Source organism: Drosophila kikkawai, chromosome X (genome assembly GCF_030179895.1).
Source record: "Drosophila kikkawai strain 14028-0561.14 chromosome X, DkikHiC1v2, whole genome shotgun sequence".
Lineage (NCBI taxonomy): Eukaryota > Metazoa > Arthropoda > Insecta > Diptera > Drosophilidae > Drosophila > Drosophila kikkawai.
The window spans coordinates 29,849,671-29,868,117 of NC_091733.1; the positions used below are offsets into that span (position 1 = coordinate 29,849,671).

The 18,447-nt window shown below is 37.7% G+C and overlaps 2 protein-coding genes across 2 annotated transcripts; both read right to left on the reverse strand.

Moving 5' to 3' along the window:
• Positions 1–8,120: 8,120 nt before the first annotated feature.
• LOC108074239 (uncharacterized) lies at positions 8,121–9,404 on the reverse strand. Its single transcript, XM_017166183.3, has 2 exons — positions 9,062–9,404; positions 8,121–8,998 (listed from the first exon to the last, which is right to left on the reverse strand). The coding sequence occupies exons 1-2, from the start codon at positions 9,255–9,257 to the stop codon at positions 8,277–8,279; spliced, it is 918 nt and encodes a 305-aa protein (XP_017021672.1). The 5' UTR covers positions 9,258–9,404; the 3' UTR covers positions 8,121–8,276.
• Positions 9,405–17,289: 7,885 nt separating this feature from the next.
• Positions 17,290–18,315, reverse strand: LOC108074200 (uncharacterized). The gene is made up of 2 exons (XM_017166139.3): positions 18,070–18,315; positions 17,290–17,400 (listed from the first exon to the last, which is right to left on the reverse strand). The coding sequence occupies exons 1-2, from the start codon at positions 18,313–18,315 to the stop codon at positions 17,290–17,292; spliced, it is 357 nt and encodes a 118-aa protein (XP_017021628.1).
• Between the last annotated feature and the right edge of the window lie 132 nt (positions 18,316–18,447).

Consider the following 18,447-nt stretch of genomic DNA (forward strand, 5'->3'; position numbering starts at 1 on the left):
GGTAATATTCTTGGTTTTAGTACTTTTTAATTTTTAATGTAAATTTTTTTTGTTTATTTTATTGTCTATTTATATTATTTATTTTATTACTAATTTATTATTATTATTTATTTATATTATTATTGATTTTTATATTATTATTGATTTTTATATTATTATTTATTTTTATTATTATTTAACTTAATTTATATGTTATATTAATTTTTTTTATTTATATATTTATTTTTATTTATTTTTTTCTCTGTGCTTTCCCAGAGCTGCGTAGACAAAAGTTACGTTAATGGTCAAGTGCTCAAGTGCTTGGCCAGCAAAATTATGATGCTGTCCCCGAGGACACATCCCCCCTATCCCCCCTCTTACACTCACACACTCACACACACTGGCATACTCGCAGTTAAGTTTGGTTTGCGGTGCGTATACGTAATGTTTTTGTTAGCGCTTTGTCATGGCCTCCGAGGACTCTGACTGTGAATGCGAATGTTCAATGATGAGTGGGCTGAAATGCCTAGGAGGAGTGGGAGATGGAGATGGAGGAGTTATATAGGGGGAGGCTGTGTTCTATGGTAATGCCAGGGCCATTAGCAGGGCTCAGAGCATTACAGGGCAGACGGACGGTCGGTGGGTAGTCCCTCGTTAACCGCTCTTGAAACTGGCCAACAAATTGAAATACACATAATTGTTGTAGTCCGGAAGCTCAATGACATCGCAGTATCCGCCACCCACTGTTGGGCAATTGACAAGGACTAAATCGATGTTTCAAGTGGTTGTCACTCATACCCAATCGCTGTTGCTATTCCTCAACGAAGTCCTCATCCTGTTGCCCATTCTGTGGTCCCCATCCTATGCTATTCCCTATCTCAGTCCCCTCATCCTGGTCCCCTTTCCATTCAAATTCCCACCTGGTTGTCATGGCTGTGGCTTTTTCGCACAATCGAGCTGCTGAGTGGCTCAATGAGTGTCCATTCAGTCCATTCAGTTCTCTTGTTTTGATATCCTGCTATTGAAGGATCAAACCAAAGGAAGACCAGGCTAATGACCATAGTTTTTGGGTCATTAGGTAAAGGGAATTTATTGATTTTTAATATTAATAAATAATAGTAAATAGTAATAAATAGTAATGAATAGTAATAAATAATAATAAATAATAATAAATAATTGAAAATAATAAAAAATAATTTAAAATAATTGAAAATAATAAAAAATAATTAATAATAAATAATAATATTTAAAAATAATCATATTTAATTTATATTTATTAATTATTTATTTATTATTATTTATTATTTTTTATTATTATTTATTATTATTTATTATTATTTATTATTATTTATTATTATTTATTATTATTTATTATTTTTTATTATTATTTATTATTATTTATTATTATTTATTATTATTTGTTCACGCCAGAAAGGCGCTTAAGTTCGGGAGGCAGTGTGATCCCGAACGCTCTCCTTTTCTCTCCCTCTTCCTCTGGACTTCCAGTCCAAAGAGCTTCAAATCCGCTCTCCCTAGCTATAGTTTCTTTTGTATAGTTTAGTACCGATTTACCTTCTACAATAAAGACATCGACGCCCGTCGCGTAAAAACCCGAAAGTTCTACGTGTTCTTATTTCGAGTGCATTTCAGCTTAAAGCCGCCCCCCTCCAACATTTGGTCCTTCGAGCCGGATGTTTCGTCGCATCTACCAGCAGCTCCGGTGGCTTTAACACCGCACCAGATAAGTCCATTATATTATTGCTGCCGGTCATACAGTTAGGTTTTGCGAAACTCAATTCGTCTTAACTTCTCTGTATGATTATTGTCTAAATCCAAGTCCGATTAATCCGACACTACGGCAGCATAATACCTTCCAAAAATCCAAAATAATTCGGTATTCATTTCCTACATTTGTGCCAAAATCCAAATTGTGTGTGTAAATAAATGCAATAGCCACAGTGAGAATTTAATTCCAATAGTTCTCAATTCCTCTTCGTTAACTGTGTTCCTGCTAGCATTTATTTACATTTACATACATATACAGTCCACTCCATAAGACTACGATCGCTGTCAACATTGACATTTCCCCAATTCGAGAAATTATATCCAAATAATTTCTATACAAGATCTACGGGTTCCGAAATTCATAGTGTTTGTTTAAATAAATGCCTAAGCCACAGTAAAACTTTCCAATTTCGAATTATTCTTAATTCCATCTCGTTTACTGTGTTCCCGCTAACATTTATTTACATTACATACATACTACAAATACAGTCCACTTCACTCCGAAACTTATATTTACAAATTTACAACAATATAACTACATACATACATACAACAATAACTGTCCGCAGGTACTACAATTATAAATTGATTTAATTCGTACATATATTTGTTTATTTGCTCCCTTGCTCTATCCTGAGCTGCAGTTACATATGTACATACATACATAATCGTCTGCAAGTCGACGCTCCAATATTTGGCAATTTTTTCCGCCTCTCCTTATCTCCGCTATTTTGCACTTGCATACGACAAGTGCACAAATAGACATACACACGTATTGGTTCCAAAATACAGCACCGGTCAATCACATAAGTCCAGATCAATAAAATAATTTGTAAATTATTTTATATTAAAATTCCAACTAACGAATTAAGTTAGAAATCCAAGTGCGCTTCCGTATCCGCACTAGTGTGACCGTATATTATTCGCTGCTGACCGGAATTATTAAATTAAATTGCATATTTCCGTTTTAAATTCCAAGGGAGAAAATACAATTTTCCACAAATATAATTATTATTTCAAAATAATTATTACGAGTCCGATTGGTTCCTAAATTCCCAATCAAACTTCGACACATTACTATTTCGTAATATATATTTACAGTAAATTGTCGTAAAAAATATATAAAATGACTTCTACTATTTTGAAGAAATTTACTTTGATTTGTGACCGTCTGAGGCACTTCGACTCCAGAGTCTGCAATCCAGCAGCACCCACTCCATCCAAATACACCTGCCAAATTCATCTCGACCAAGTCCGAGCGCTATGGGATAAGGTCGAGACAGAGTACGAAGCTTGTTCAGAGCTAATTTCAGTTGGTTTACAGGGCGCTGCAGACACCCTGCCTACTCTTAAGGCAAAATACGACGACACCTATTCCATTTATGAACGGTGTGCCGCCAAGTTCATGGAACAGATCGATACGATCTCCTCCAAAGCGGCTCCAGTCCAACCTCCTGCGCCCCAAAATTCCTTTCCGTCTGGCTGTCGGCTTCCTCCGTGCGAAACGGAAGTTTTCTCGGGCGATTATCTTCGCTGGCCGACTTTCCGGGACCTTTTCGCAGCGGTCTATATCGACAATCCTACGCTGACCCCTGTAGAAAAGTTGTTCTATTTAAATGCCAAGACGAGTGGTGAAGCTCATTCCATAGTTTCAAATTCGCCACTGACCAACGACGGTTTCCGCTCAGCATGGAACAACCTGTCTGAGCGTTTCGAAAATAAACGCGCGTTGGTGAACAGCCAACTGAAGAAATTACTAAACATTCAGTCCATTGAACGTGAGTCCTCGGCAGCCTTGAAGGAGCTGCAAAATACAATTCAAAATTGCCTCACATCCCTAGCTCTGTCCGGCCTTCCTACGGATAATTGGGACTGCCTCCTGGTTTATTTGTGCTCCACGAAGCTTCCAAAGCTGACGCTTTCCTTATGGGAGCAATCCTTAACAAATAAAACCGATATTCCGTCGTGGCTAGAACTCGATTCTTTCCTTACTGAGCGCCATAGAACTCTGGAAACCATCGATTCTCTCCAGCCTCCTACGATATGCCTCCGTTCGTCTAAACCGACAATCTCCGACCAGTCGCCACGAGTACTACAATCCTTTAGTACGCGGATTGTTCACTTATCCAAAAGATGCGATTTGTGTTCTGCAGAGAACCATCCAGTGCGTAAATGTCCACGCTTCCTTCAAATGACGATAGAAGATCGTACTTCATACATTGAGAAAAAGCAGTTGTGCTTAAATTGCTTTGCAAGCGGTCATCCACTCCGTAATTGCACAAGCGCCCACAACTGTCTCACGTGTCACGGTCGGCATCACACATTGTTGCATCCAAGCAACACTTCATCCAGTGTTCCGAATCCTCGTGATGACGCACCACAAATTCCTGCACCCATCCAAAGAATTTCCTCGTTCTCCACACGAGTGCCTACTTCTGCCGATTCCAATTACTGGGTTCCATACGACGATAGCAAGAGCAGACGTTCCCGAGGTATTTTATCCTACCAATGCCGAGTCTGCCAAGGGAACCATCCTCTTCGGAAGTGCCACCGTTTTCTCCGGCTTGATGCGAAGAAACGGCTCCAGACAGTCATCGACAGGAAGTACTGCGTCAACTGCCTGGCCCACCACCATTCCGGAGGATCCTGTCGAAGTAGCGACCGATGCCAGTCGTGTGGACAGGATCACCACACCCTTCTACATGCCGACGAACGCTCAGCGTTATCCTACGCTTTCCAGAGCTAATACTTCCTGGTACTTTTGCTGCGTATCCTCGCAAGGGGGAGAATGTTCACGCCAGAAAGGCGCTTAAGTTCGGGAGGCAGTGTGATCCCGAACGCTCTCCTTTTCTCTCCCTCTTCCTCTGGACTTCCAGTCCAAAGAGCTTCAAATCCGCTCTCCCTAGCTATAGTTTCTTTTGTATAGTTTAGTACCGATTTACCTTCTACAATAAAGACATCGACGCCCGTCGCGTAAAAACCCGAAAGTTCTACGTGTTCTTATTACGAGTGCATTTCAGCTTAAAGCCGCCCCCCTCCAACATTTGGTCCATCAGAGCCGGATTTTTCGTCGCATCTACCAGCAGCTCCGGTGGCTTTAACACCGCACCAGATAAGTCCATTATATTATTGCTGCCGGTCATACAGTTAGGTTTTGCGAAACTCAATTCGTCTTAACTTCTCTGTATGATTATTGTCTAAATCCAAGTCCGATTAATCCGACACTACGGCAGCATAATACCTTCCAAAAATCCAAAATAATTCGGTATTCATTTCCTACATTTGTGCCAAAATCCAAATTGTGTGTGTAAATAAATGCAATAGCCACAGTGAGAATTTAATTCCAATAGTTCTCAATTCCTCTTCGTTAACTGTGTTCCTGCTAGCATTTATTTACATTTACATACATATACAGTCCACTCCATAAGACTACGATCGCTGTCAACATTGACATTTCCCCAATTCGAGAAATTATATCCAAATAATTTCTATACAAGATCTACGGGTTCCGAAATTCATAGTGTTTGTTTAAATAAATGCCTAAGCCACAGTAAAACTTTCCAATTTCGAATTATTCTTAATTCCATCTCGTTTACTGTGTTCCCGCTAACATTTATTTACATTACATACATACTACAAATACAGTCCACTTCACTCCGAAACTTATATTTACAAATTTACAACAATATAACTACATACATACATACAACAATAACTGTCCGCAGGTACTACAATTATAAATTGATTTAATTCGTACATATATTTGTTTATTTGCTCCCTTGCTCTATCCTGAGCTGCAGTTACATATGTACATACATACATAATCGTCTGCAAGTCGACGCTCCAATATTTGGCAATTTTTTCCGCCTCTCCTTATCTCCGCTATTTTGCACTTGCATACGACAAGTGCACAAATAGACATACACACGTATTGGTTCCAAAATACAGCACCGGTCAATCACATAAGTCCAGATCAATAAAATAATTTGTAAATTATTTTATATTAAAATTCCAACTAACGAATTAAGTTAGAAATCCAAGTGCGCTTCCGTATCCGCACTAGTGTGACCGTATATTATTCGCTGCTGACCGGAATTATTAAATTAAATTGCATATTTCCGTTTTAAATTCCAAGGGAGAAAATACAATTTTCCACAAATATAATTATTATTTCAAAATAATTATTACGAGTCCGATTGGTTCCTAAATTCCCAATCAAACTTCGACACATTACTATTTCGTAATATATATTTACAGTAAATTGTCGTAAAAAATATATAAAATGACTTCTACTATTTTGAAGAAATTTACTTTGATTTGTGACCGTCTGAGGCACTTCGACTCCAGAGTCTGCAATCCAGCAGCACCCACTCCATCCAAATACACCTGCCAAATTCATCTCGACCAAGTCCGAGCGCTATGGGATAAGGTCGAGACAGAGTACGAAGCTTGTTCAGAGCTAATTTCAGTTGGTTTACAGGGCGCTGCAGACACCCTGCCTACTCTTAAGGCAAAATACGACGACACCTATTCCATTTATGAACGGTGTGCCGCCAAGTTCATGGAACAGATCGATACGATCTCCTCCAAAGCGGCTCCAGTCCAACCTCCTGCGCCCCAAAATTCCTTTCCGTCTGGCTGTCGGCTTCCTCCGTGCGAAACGGAAGTTTTCTCGGGCGATTATCTTCGCTGGCCGACTTTCCGGGACCTTTTCGCAGCGGTCTATATCGACAATCCTACGCTGACCCCTGTAGAAAAGTTGTTCTATTTAAATGCCAAGACGAGTGGTGAAGCTCATTCCATAGTTTCAAATTCGCCACTGACCAACGACGGTTTCCGCTCAGCATGGAACAACCTGTCTGAGCGTTTCGAAAATAAACGCGCGTTGGTGAACAGCCAACTGAAGAAATTACTAAACATTCAGTCCATTGAACGTGAGTCCTCGGCAGCCTTGAAGGAGCTGCAAAATACAATTCAAAATTGCCTCACATCCCTAGCTCTGTCCGGCCTTCCTACGGATAATTGGGACTGCCTCCTGGTTTATTTGTGCTCCACGAAGCTTCCAAAGCTGACGCTTTCCTTATGGGAGCAATCCTTAACAAATAAAACCGATATTCCGTCGTGGCTAGAACTCGATTCTTTCCTTACTGAGCGCCATAGAACTCTGGAAACCATCGATTCTCTCCAGCCTCCTACGATATGCCTCCGTTCGTCTAAACCGACAATCTCCGACCAGTCGCCACGAGTACTACAATCCTTTAGTACGCGGATTGTTCACTTATCCAAAAGATGCGATTTGTGTTCTGCAGAGAACCATCCAGTGCGTAAATGTCCACGCTTCCTTCAAATGACGATAGAAGATCGTACTTCATACATTGAGAAAAAGCAGTTGTGCTTAAATTGCTTTGCAAGCGGTCATCCACTCCGTAATTGCACAAGCGCCCACAACTGTCTCACGTGTCACGGTCGGCATCACACATTGTTGCATCCAAGCAACACTTCATCCAGTGTTCCGAATCCTCGTGATGACGCACCACAAATTCCTGCACCCATCCAAAGAATTTCCTCGTTCTCCACACGAGTGCCTACTTCTGCCGATTCCAATTACTGGGTTCCATACGACGATAGCAAGAGCAGACGTTCCCGAGGTATTTTATCCTACCAATGCCGAGTCTGCCAAGGGAACCATCCTCTTCGGAAGTGCCACCGTTTTCTCCGGCTTGATGCGAAGAAACGGCTCCAGACAGTCATCGACAGGAAGTACTGCGTCAACTGCCTGGCCCACCACCATTCCGGAGGATCCTGTCGAAGTAGCGACCGATGCCAGTCGTGTGGACAGGATCACCACACCCTTCTACATGCCGACGAACGCTCAGCGTTATCCTACGCTTTCCAGAGCTAATACTTCCTGGTACTTTTGCTGCGTATCCTCGCAAGGGGGGGGAGAATGTTCACGCCAGAAAGGCGCTTAAGTTCGGGAGGCAGTGTGATCCCGAACGCTCTCCTTTTCTCTCCCTCTTCCTCTGGACTTCCAGTCCAAAGAGCTTCAAATCCGCTCTCCCTAGCTATAGTTTCTTTTGTATAGTTTAGTACCGATTTACCTTCTACAATAAAGACATCGACGCCCGTCGCGTAAAAACCCGAAAGTTCTACGTGTTCTTATTTCGAGTGCATTTCAGCTTAAAGCCGCCCCCCTCCAACATTATTTATAATTAATTATTATTATTTTATTTATTTTGTATTATTTTATATATGTATTATTCACAAAATATTTAAAAGATATATAACAAATTTTAAAATAAATATAAAATATATAAAAATATATGTATTTCCCTTCAAGAAAAAAAAAAACCTACTTCCTTCGAACAAACATATTTTTTTTAATTGCTTTCTAAATTTTAAGTTTTGGTGTATTATGGTGTGGAATTTTGTTGGTGTAAAACTGTTTAGAAAATTGTCAAAATACGAATAATTAAAACATAACGAAAAATTTTAACAATCAATAGGGAGGCTCATTCTAGAAACTTCTCCACATAGTCCAGGATGCTAGTGAGGATTGGTTTTGGTTCCTCCATCTGGATGTCATCGCTCGGGTCATAATCGCTTTCATCGGTATTGTATTCATAGTATTCATTGGGCGCGTTATCGTTTTCATCGCTCGGGGGGTCATCATCGCTTAGTTGGATCTCGTCTAGATTCTCCATGGCTGCGTCTCTTCTAGGTTGGATTCTCGGCCGATACTGATCTCGATCCTCAACTGGCTGGGGCTCGGAATGTATTTCTACTAGTGCCGGGGGCACCACCTGTGGTACCCCTTGGCTCTCGTCCTGGGAATCGTACTGGGGAAGGCCTTGGGGAACGCCTTCAGGAAGATCCTGGGATACGTCTAGGTGAAGATCCTGGGGAACGTCTAGGTGAAGATCCTGGGATACGTCTAGGTGAAGATCCTGGGATACGTCTAGGTGAAGATCCTGGGATATGTCTTGGGGCTTTGCCTGTGCTACTTTTTTTGACTTCTTTTGCACTTTTCGGGACCCTCTCCGGGTCGGCCTGGGCACTTCTTGGGGGTTTTCTACATTCAGAGATTGATCGCCCTCCATCACAACGCTTTGGGGAACACCTTGGGGCAGAGATTGATCGCCCTCCATTATAACATCATCATCTTGGCTCTGTCCAGCCTCCATTAAAATTTCACCATAAGTCACTTGTGTTACTTGGTCCAGAACCTGTGTTTCTGTTGACCGTCGTCTCCTTATTAGATTTTAAAGATGTATACAAAAAACCGCTTTTGTGATACCTGTTTCCATGTTGGTCAATATGGCTGCATTCCTTGCATTCCGGCACCTAGTAGTGGTAGTGGCATTGGCACGACGGCGACGCGACTTGGCTGAAGTAACACGGCCTGATGACACTCCGCGGTGGTTAGTTTTGTTCCGAGCCGATGGTAAAAGGTTTTTACAGAAGCGCAACACAAAACGTAGTATACCGACCATTATAAGGCAGCGTATATTGAGATTTTTTTTAGCAGTCTAAAAATTTTACTAGTATTTTGGGAGTTTTCAAATTTTTCGTTCACGGTTTTTACTTTTTTTTTATGTTGTACGATCGAATGCCCGAGCGAGACTGATTTTTAGATGAAACTGGGTTAGGTAGGTAGAGTGAGAATCATGACAATTGGGGCCTGTTGGGTGTCATGGATTACTTGGATTTACTTAAAAATACAAAATATATATTTTTAAAAAATCAAAGCCAACTTGACACGAGAGTTTTATATAAATGTAAATATATATATAAAAACATATATAGTAAGACCAACACGTTTCCAGTGTCCACCAAGTCGTAATGCGACCCCCGAGTGGCAGCTGAGCACAAGAGGGGGGAAGGGGGGGGGGGATTCCCCTTTTTTACAGACAAAGGCAACGCGTGCTTAAGACCCTAACTCGCGGATGTCCTTTGAAATATTTCCAGCACTCAACTCTATGGCATATACAGCTGTGTTCACGGAAATAGCAGTGCCCAACGACCTGCACGTTTAAGATCGGAAAATCCTGTTACAAACACTATTTTCATAAATTTTTTTTTTCATAAAAGCTTAGTATATTTAATTATTAACAATACCACAATCATTTAATTTAGGTAACATAAACCTTTTAGAAGATATAGCTAATAACAACAAAAAAGGTCTATATTATGCCGATCATTGAAATAGCAGTGAAAAACTAAAATTCTTCATAAATTTAAAAATTTCGTATAAGAAACCTATTTCTTCTTAAATTCCAATTGACTATGATCTAATATTTTGTTAAATAGCCTTTAGAAGCTATCATAGCCTCATACCTGGGTGGCATTGAGTCCACCAAGTCTTAGCAATGCTTGAGGGGAATATGGCCTCATTCCTCCTGCACAAATTGCCAAAGCTGCATCTTAGAAGTCTTTAATAAGTAGCCCTTGATGTCCCCCATAAGTTTTCGATCGGATTTATATCCGGGGACTGTGCAGGCCATGGCATTGCATCCACTTTTTCATTAAGAACCCACTCCTTGGCTACCTTGATGGTATGATTAGGGTCACTGTACTGCTGAAATGTCCAAATTAATGGCATATTTTCCTCAGGATACGGCTGCAAGACAGTTTTTAATATTTAGACGTAAACATAATGGTCTTTGATCCCACCGATCATATTTACGGGACCTAAAACGTTGTATGAAAAGTATACCCATACCATGATTTTTAGGCCACCGTGTTTTACTGTCTTCAGCGTATGGTTTGGGGGGTACTATCTATTTGGGGGTCGACGGACATATTGTCTTGTCCTATTCCACCAAATAAAACCAGTTTGGAGTCATTTGTCCAAAGGATATTACGCCATTTGAAAAGTGGCAGTTCAAGGGGCTATTGGCGAACTCCAATCTGGCCTTGATATGCCTATAACCAAGCAGTGACATTTTCCATGGACTTCGCGAATCTAAAATTTATTCAATAAGTCCCCGGCGAATGGTCCCATGACTGATTCCCATGCCAATTCCCGCTCATATATCCCTAGAGGATGCAAAAGGACGAGCTTTGCTGAAGCGAAGTACGCGTCGAGCCTGTACAATTGGGGTTTTGCGAATCGTACCCCGTTTTTTTTTGGGTTCGGTTCATATTTTATGACTTATAAACTATTTTAAAAGAACAATTTGAAAGATTTGGAGACTCTTTACATGTTTTCCCCTTCTTTCTAGGCTAAATTATCTGATATCTTTCTCTCATGGAGCAGTGAGGTCCTGCGCCCACTAAAATAATTTTTTTTGCGTTGTAAAGGTGTATTATAGTATAAACTATAATAACGACCTTAATTAAAGTAATTTTTTACAAAATTAAAAGAAATTTCGGCACTTTTTGCGAAAGAAAATTAAAAACTGCTATTTCAGTGATCGGCCAAAACGAGCTGCATATGTGAAAAAATATCAATAAAACATAAAAGTAGAGCAAATCTAACGGAATTTTTTCTCGATTCTTATCTTTATGTTCCATTTTACAAAAACAATGTGCAATAGATCAGCTTGCAAAAAGGAATATGTACAAAAAAACGTTTTGAAGTTGTTCCTCTGTCGCACTGCTATTTCCGTGAACACAGCTGTAAATGCGGCTACTGAGGAGGGGTTTCAGGCGGGGGAAATTTTTTTTAAAGAGTTGCCTTGGAAAATTGAGAGGAAAGTCCGGTTTTTTAAAGAGTTTTTTCTTAAATTCAAAATTGTATAAAGGTCAAGCAATTTTAAATAATTAAAGTTTTCAGCCGAATTTATGTGTCTTTAAATAAGTTTATAAAAAGAAAAAATAACTAATAATAATAATAATAACTAACCATAATAATAATAATAATAATAATAACTAACCATAATAATAATAATAATAATTAATAATAATACTTAATAATAATAATAAATAATAAAATTAATAATTATAATAATACAAAAACATATACTTTTGAGTGCTGTAAATATTAGTTTGTTTTTAACTAATTCAAATTATTATTATATTATTATTTTAATATTTAGTTTAATTATTAATCATTATTTAATAATAACACAATTAACAATAATAATATTATAATAAAATAGAATCATAATAAAAAAATAATATTCTAAATTAGTTAAAAACGCTTGTTTTTAAGCACTTAAAATTATATCTTTTTTGTATTGCCTGTGAAATAATAAATAATAATAATAATAGAAGAAATTAAAAAATGTACTAAATAAAGTAAACCAAAACATAGAATCAACTCGATAAGTAACTATAAAACCCCCAAGTCGATCCCCCAAATTCATAAATATATAACAAACTCATTCGCCTTATTCTAATTTTTATTTAAGCAGCAGAGTCACAAAAGCGAGAAGAAAAAGAGGAAAAGGTTGGCCCCGGATGGCCCTTAGCCCGCCACAGCTGGAGGAGAAGGAACCCAGACGGCAGAGAATAATCCAAACTACGAGAACCTATTCGCTCAAATTTTTCTAAAACAGATCGCTGCTACGGCAGCTTCATGTATATAGAATAATGTTTTGGCTTGGATTAAAATCCTACAACTTTAAATAAATATTATCTAAAAACACAAAAAAAAACTTTCGTAATGTATTTAATATTCCACCCCTCAAATTCTGAAATTAATTGATTTGTTAGTAATACATACATACAATAAGTATGTATTATATAATAATTATAATATATATATTTTATAGGATAATAGTTTTGGCTTGGACTTACCCGCACTCCAGTTATCTTTCATTGCCATACGCAGGCTTAGTTGAGATTTATCAATGATTTATTTCTTCGTTTTCTGATATTCTTCTTGTTTTTGCATTGTCATCATCAGATAAGAACTTGCACAAAACCACACTTTTCCAGCATATTTCCAGGGAATGTAGACAGGCGCGCTCAAGTTACCCTTTTCCACGATTGTTATAAGAACTTGCACTTATCCAGCGAAACGGGACTTTTTCGCGGCCATCCATACCGGCATCACGCGACAGGTAAACGAGGGGAGGCGCGGACTCAGTTACCCTTAATCTTTAGTCCGCAGGCTGATTTTTGGTTATTTTGCTCAATTGCTAAAAGAACTTGCACTTATCCAGCGAAACGGTACTCTTCCAGCGAAGCGACACTTTTTCGGTTCTTCCAGATCGGTTGGGATGACCAAGCTACAGGTAAACGAGGGGAGGCGCTCAGTTACCCTTTATCTTTAGTCCGCAGGCTTGGTTGCGATTCATCATGTTTAATTCCTTCGCTTGCAATGATTTTTGGTTATTTTACTCAATTGCAAAAAGAACTTGCACTTATCCAGCGAAACGGTACCCTTCCAGGGGTCTGCCAGATGGCTTGACATACGCGATAGTTAAAACGAACACGAGGGAGAGCGCGCACAAACTGAAGCTGCGGTGGTAGAGGTACCTGTATATTAGGTAGCCAGAGGGAGAGAGCTTGATCGACTGAAACACACTGAGAGCTGAGCGGAGCTGATAAGCTGATAAGCAGGTGTGCGTGTGTGTGTTCGCGAGCTGAGCTCGCTTATCAGCTCTGCTCTCGGCTCTGCTCTCAGCTCTGCTCTCGGCTCTGCTCTCAGCTCTGCTCCCGGCTCTGCTCATAGCTCTGCCTCAGCTTTGCTCTCAATTCAACCTCTCTCCCTCGTGTTCACCTGTGAGGGAGAGGTAGATCAAGTGGGAGGGAGAGGTAGACTTAAAATTAGCGAGCGAGAGCGAGAGAGCATTATGGGCCAGCCATTTTTGGAAGCTCTGCTAAAATCACGCCATGATAAGGTCACAACAATGAGTGCAAGTGAGACGGACTTAGCCTAGTAAGTGCGAGCAGAATGGCAATAGTATTTGTGAATTAAGCCGTAGATGATGATGGGCTTTACATTTCTTTTTATAATAAAAACGAGTTAATATTATAATTAAACTTTTTTTAAATTTTGAGTTGAAAATGGGGAGTTGTTTTTTTGCTGCGAGCCTTTTGTTGGAATTCTTAATTCTAAAATGTATTTAAACCCTGTTAAGATGGGAATATCGCTGAAAACAAGACTCAGAAAACACTATACTATATTCTATATTTTGTAGATAATATATGTATATGTATAGTGTAATTATGAAAATAAATTTATTTAATAATAATAATTTATTAATTTTAATAACAGTTAATTCTAGCAAGAACTTATAATCCAGTTTGCTCTGCAACTTTAGTTATTTCCTTCAAAGTTACCTTTATAACCCTCCAAATATCCCGAAAAAAATTGCATATGTTGGCGCAATTTATAAACAAAAAACAAGAACCTAACGAGATTATTCAAATAAATATTAAATATATAAAGTGCGCCATGTGCGCGTCATCTGTGCGTTTTGTGCGGTGGTTGAGTTGCGGTCAGTTGTGCTTTTCGCCGGCTTTGATACCCTGTACAGGCGTTTGGCAGTGAAGGTATAATTGGCTACGGAGGCAGGTGGGATATTTTATGTAGTTTATGTATAAATAATTTATTTAAATAATTTATTCTTGTATATTATTATATATAAATATTTAAGATATAATTTTAAGTCTTTAGATAAGTAAGAAATACCTATTATGTCATTTTATATTATATTAATATATATATTTTATGTTACCTAATTATCATTATTATTATTATTATTATAATTTTTTCTATATATTTTTTTGTTTTAATTTCACTTAGGGTTGTAGCTTACTGCTCGTTACCGATGTTTTGTATTTAAAAACATCTATTGACAATCGATTACAAATCTTAACAATACTCCTCTCTAAGCCTAAATGACTTTTAGATTCTGAATTTTTCCAAAAAAAAAAGATTATTTCGTTTGCATTTAGCTTTTTCTTGGTTCTTCCCTCCTCCAGGATGCCCAGCTTCGTGACTCTGTGCTCGACTCTACGAGAGACCCTGGCACATCTGCTGAAGAATAAAAAGATAAGCCGCAAGCTGGCCGATAAAGTCCTGGAGCAGAATCTTCGCTCGCTGACTAAGCTGCTGCATGTGGCCAAGGGCGTCAAGCGAAGGTCAGATAGAGGCGATTATAATGGAGAGTCTAAAGAAAAGATCGCAGCCAGGGAGGAGCAGAAGGATGTCTTGGAAGAGTAGGAGACCAGCGAGGAGCAGAAGGAAGCCAGCGAGGATGATAAGCCAGCTATTACTTAAAGAAATTGCTACTATTTTATAGAAAATCATGAAGATTTTGAGAAGAATATATGTTATAATGTTGATCCTGCCATAAATAAAAAAAAGAAACTTGAGCCACAAGAAATCTTGTCAGGACTTGTTATTTTTTTTTACTAAATGCAAGAGGATTTACCGTAGGTAATTTATTAGTATTATTTTATATATTTTATAATCCGTTTTTTAGTTGGCATTCCAGGGTATTCCCTTCTTCGATTACCATCCTTGTTCCTTGTTATCCTGTCTGCTTCTGTTGGCGGTATGCCGCCTTATCTCTCAAAGCGCTTATAATTGAAAAAGTTTTGTATGCCCACAGCCCCTAACCGCACATCCACAATCCCCAGCATTCAGCATTCAGTGGTATCCCTACTCCCACTCGTCCTGCCTGCCTGCCTGCCGCACTTGTGTTGCCTTTCACACTTAATATCCCGGCGAGGAGGCCCTAAATGCGGTATCTTCGAGGGCTTAATTCGCGGCATGACCCACTTAATAAGATATGGGATCTTCATGATGAACTCTTTTCGCTAAGAGGTCCTAGGGCCCAAGGACCAAAAGTCGAATGTCAAGCGAAAGTGCCTCGAATTCAATGCCACCACCTGCTGTATGTGTGTGTGTGTGTGTGTATTGCTTCCGCTTCCGGTTCCGTTGGCTGACTGCCGGAACAAAAGAGAGCCCAGGCCAGGCAGCGGAAAATATTATCCTCGCTCAGGATCTGGCTGAGATTTCAGACAGGACAGCAACGAGAAGAGCGGGGAGGAGAAGGTGCTGCATACCTGGTGGGTGGCCACCCACCGGAAGTTCACCTACCCACACACACACACACACACACGCACTCTCAAGGCCATTTGGGTTTCATTTTCGTTTTAGCACAGGCAACACTGCCAAGAAACTTAAAGGGAATGCATTTAAATTGTATAATTTTACTTAATACATTTATTTATGTTAAATATTTTAATAAATAATTTGGGAAATGAAAGGAAAATGAAAGGAAAATTAAAAAGAAATTAAAGACAAATTAAAAAGAAATTAAAGAGCAATTAAAAAGAAATTTAAGAAAACTGAAAGTAAAAAACTCTCTTCCAAAGGTTTGAAAATCCATTGATTTCAGGTAAGTTTCCCACCTCTATTTCCTCTACCTTTCCACCTCCTAATATTCAATTAGTGCAACGCACCATTTCAAAGCCCCAAACCGCTGAAAATTGGCGGCCAAGAACGGAGGCGAGTGCAGGCGACTGCAGTTGCACTTCTCCGGAACATAATTGGCTGTGGTTTCAAATTCGATTAGGGGTCGAATTGGGGTCTCCTGGCAGTCCAATTAACAGAAACAATTAACACCTGGCCGGTGCAGACAGGTGCCGGAACTACTCACTTTCATTTATGAAGTCTTGGCCTTGTCCAAGATATAGAGTACTTTAAGTTTTAGAATATATATACAAATATAATGAAAATATAAAATATAAAAAATAATAATCAAATGTACAAATTAAATGTAAAGTTGCTAAATTTGTTTATATATATTAAAATATTATTTATAGTTGTTAAATTATTTATATATTTATTTAAATAACAATATCCAACAATTTATTTTACAAAAAACCAATCAACTTTAAGCCACAAACAGAAATCTCTAAATTTTCCAAGCCAAGTCAGTTAGAAAAATTCTTAAAGATAAAATAACAATCGCTAAATTAAATCGCTTTCGGGTAACTTAAAAATTTTATAGACCACAAAAAAAGTGCAGTTACTGAAAATATGTTTCAGATTGAACACGAATTTTGTTTACAGAATACTAAAAGCTAAATGGGGAAAGCTCTAAGGATTTTAAGGAAATTTTGTGAAAGCTTTAGATTAAGGGATGTTTTAGTGAGAAATGTCCTTTTTATGGCAGTTAGAAATGTCTTTTTTATGGCTTATACTTAGTATACAACTTTTACGATATACGAAATATTTTTATGACGAAATATTATTTATGGCATATTTCCCATAATACCTTTATAGTATATGCTACTATAAACATGATATAAAACATTTTTTTTATAATTATAGTTATAAATTATGGAAAAATGAAGGTGAATATATTTATGGCAGAGTAGGAAAATTATATTTATAAATAATAATTTAATTATAATTAAACATATTTTTTTATTATAATTTAATTATAATTAATTAATTATATTTAATTATAATTAAATTATAATAAATAATAATTAACGAATTATTTTTTATCATTATTTAATTAAAATTAATTATGACCATATTCAATTATAATTAAATTATAATAAATTGTAATTAATTAATTTTAATTAATTATTAATTACAGTCGTGATGGCTTAGCCAAATCTGGGCCAAATGTAGGTAAAGTTGAAGGCTGGTATGGGGGCAGGTGCCCAAAACTGTGGCAAGGGTGATGGAAAACTGCCACCAAGGCTCGCTATAAACTCCTAGGGGAAAAAATAAGCAAAAGGGATATATATAAAAAGGGTTTTATATAATACAATAATAATATAATATATTATAATAAACATATAAATATTTATTTATTTATTTTTTTAGGTTTACAAATCTTTATACTAATTTATAATGAAAAAAAAGGTTTTCTTTTTTAATTTATCAAAATTTTAACATTTAAAAAAAAAAATAAAAAATTAAAACAATTTTTTTTAACAAGTTTTCTCTGTAAGAATTCATTTAATTTAAGATAATGTGTAGGTTTTGATTTTTTTTATTATTAATTGTTGACAATGTCTAGGATTTGTTTTTTTTTTTAATTTATAATTACATTTTTTTTTTTTTCAAAATGTGTAGATTTTTGTATAATTAATTTCTGATCTAGGATTTGTTTTTTTTTTATTAAAATTAAATTTCCTGCAAAGTCTAGGATTTGTTTTATTTTATTTTTTTTGTTTTTTTTAATATTTAATTTCAGACAATATGTGGGTTTTGTTTTTGTATTTTTTATATTTTGTAAAATTAAATTTGTTTTTTAAAGTCTTAAAATGCTTAGTGTATAGGTTTTTCTTTTGTAACCCTCTAATTTTAAGATTTCAAACCAACTCCAGATAATAATAAATAAATAAAACAATGCTCCTCCCAATTGTTCCCTTACTCACCTGCGGTGGAGGTGCGGCTACCACATAGGTGCCCTCATCGACAGCCTTTTGGATAACAGCTCGCCAGGCGGCCACTTCCCTGAGGTTCTGCTGCGTGACCTGTACTTTGGGGGCTCCTGCATTGGAGTTGGGCCTGCTAGGACCCATAAGCCAGGTGGGTGTAACCACCTGACGACGACGCAACAACACCTGAGGGGCAGCCAAGGCAAACAACGAGAAGATGATGAAAAACGCTGGCCAGTGCATGATGAAGTCAGGTTAACAAGTGTTGAAGTTGCAAAAGTAAAGCTAGAGGTAAAGCTAAAGGTAGAGCTACAGGTGAAGCTACCCAGCAGACAAAAACTTGATGACAAAAAATATTAAAAAACGGAAGTGTTA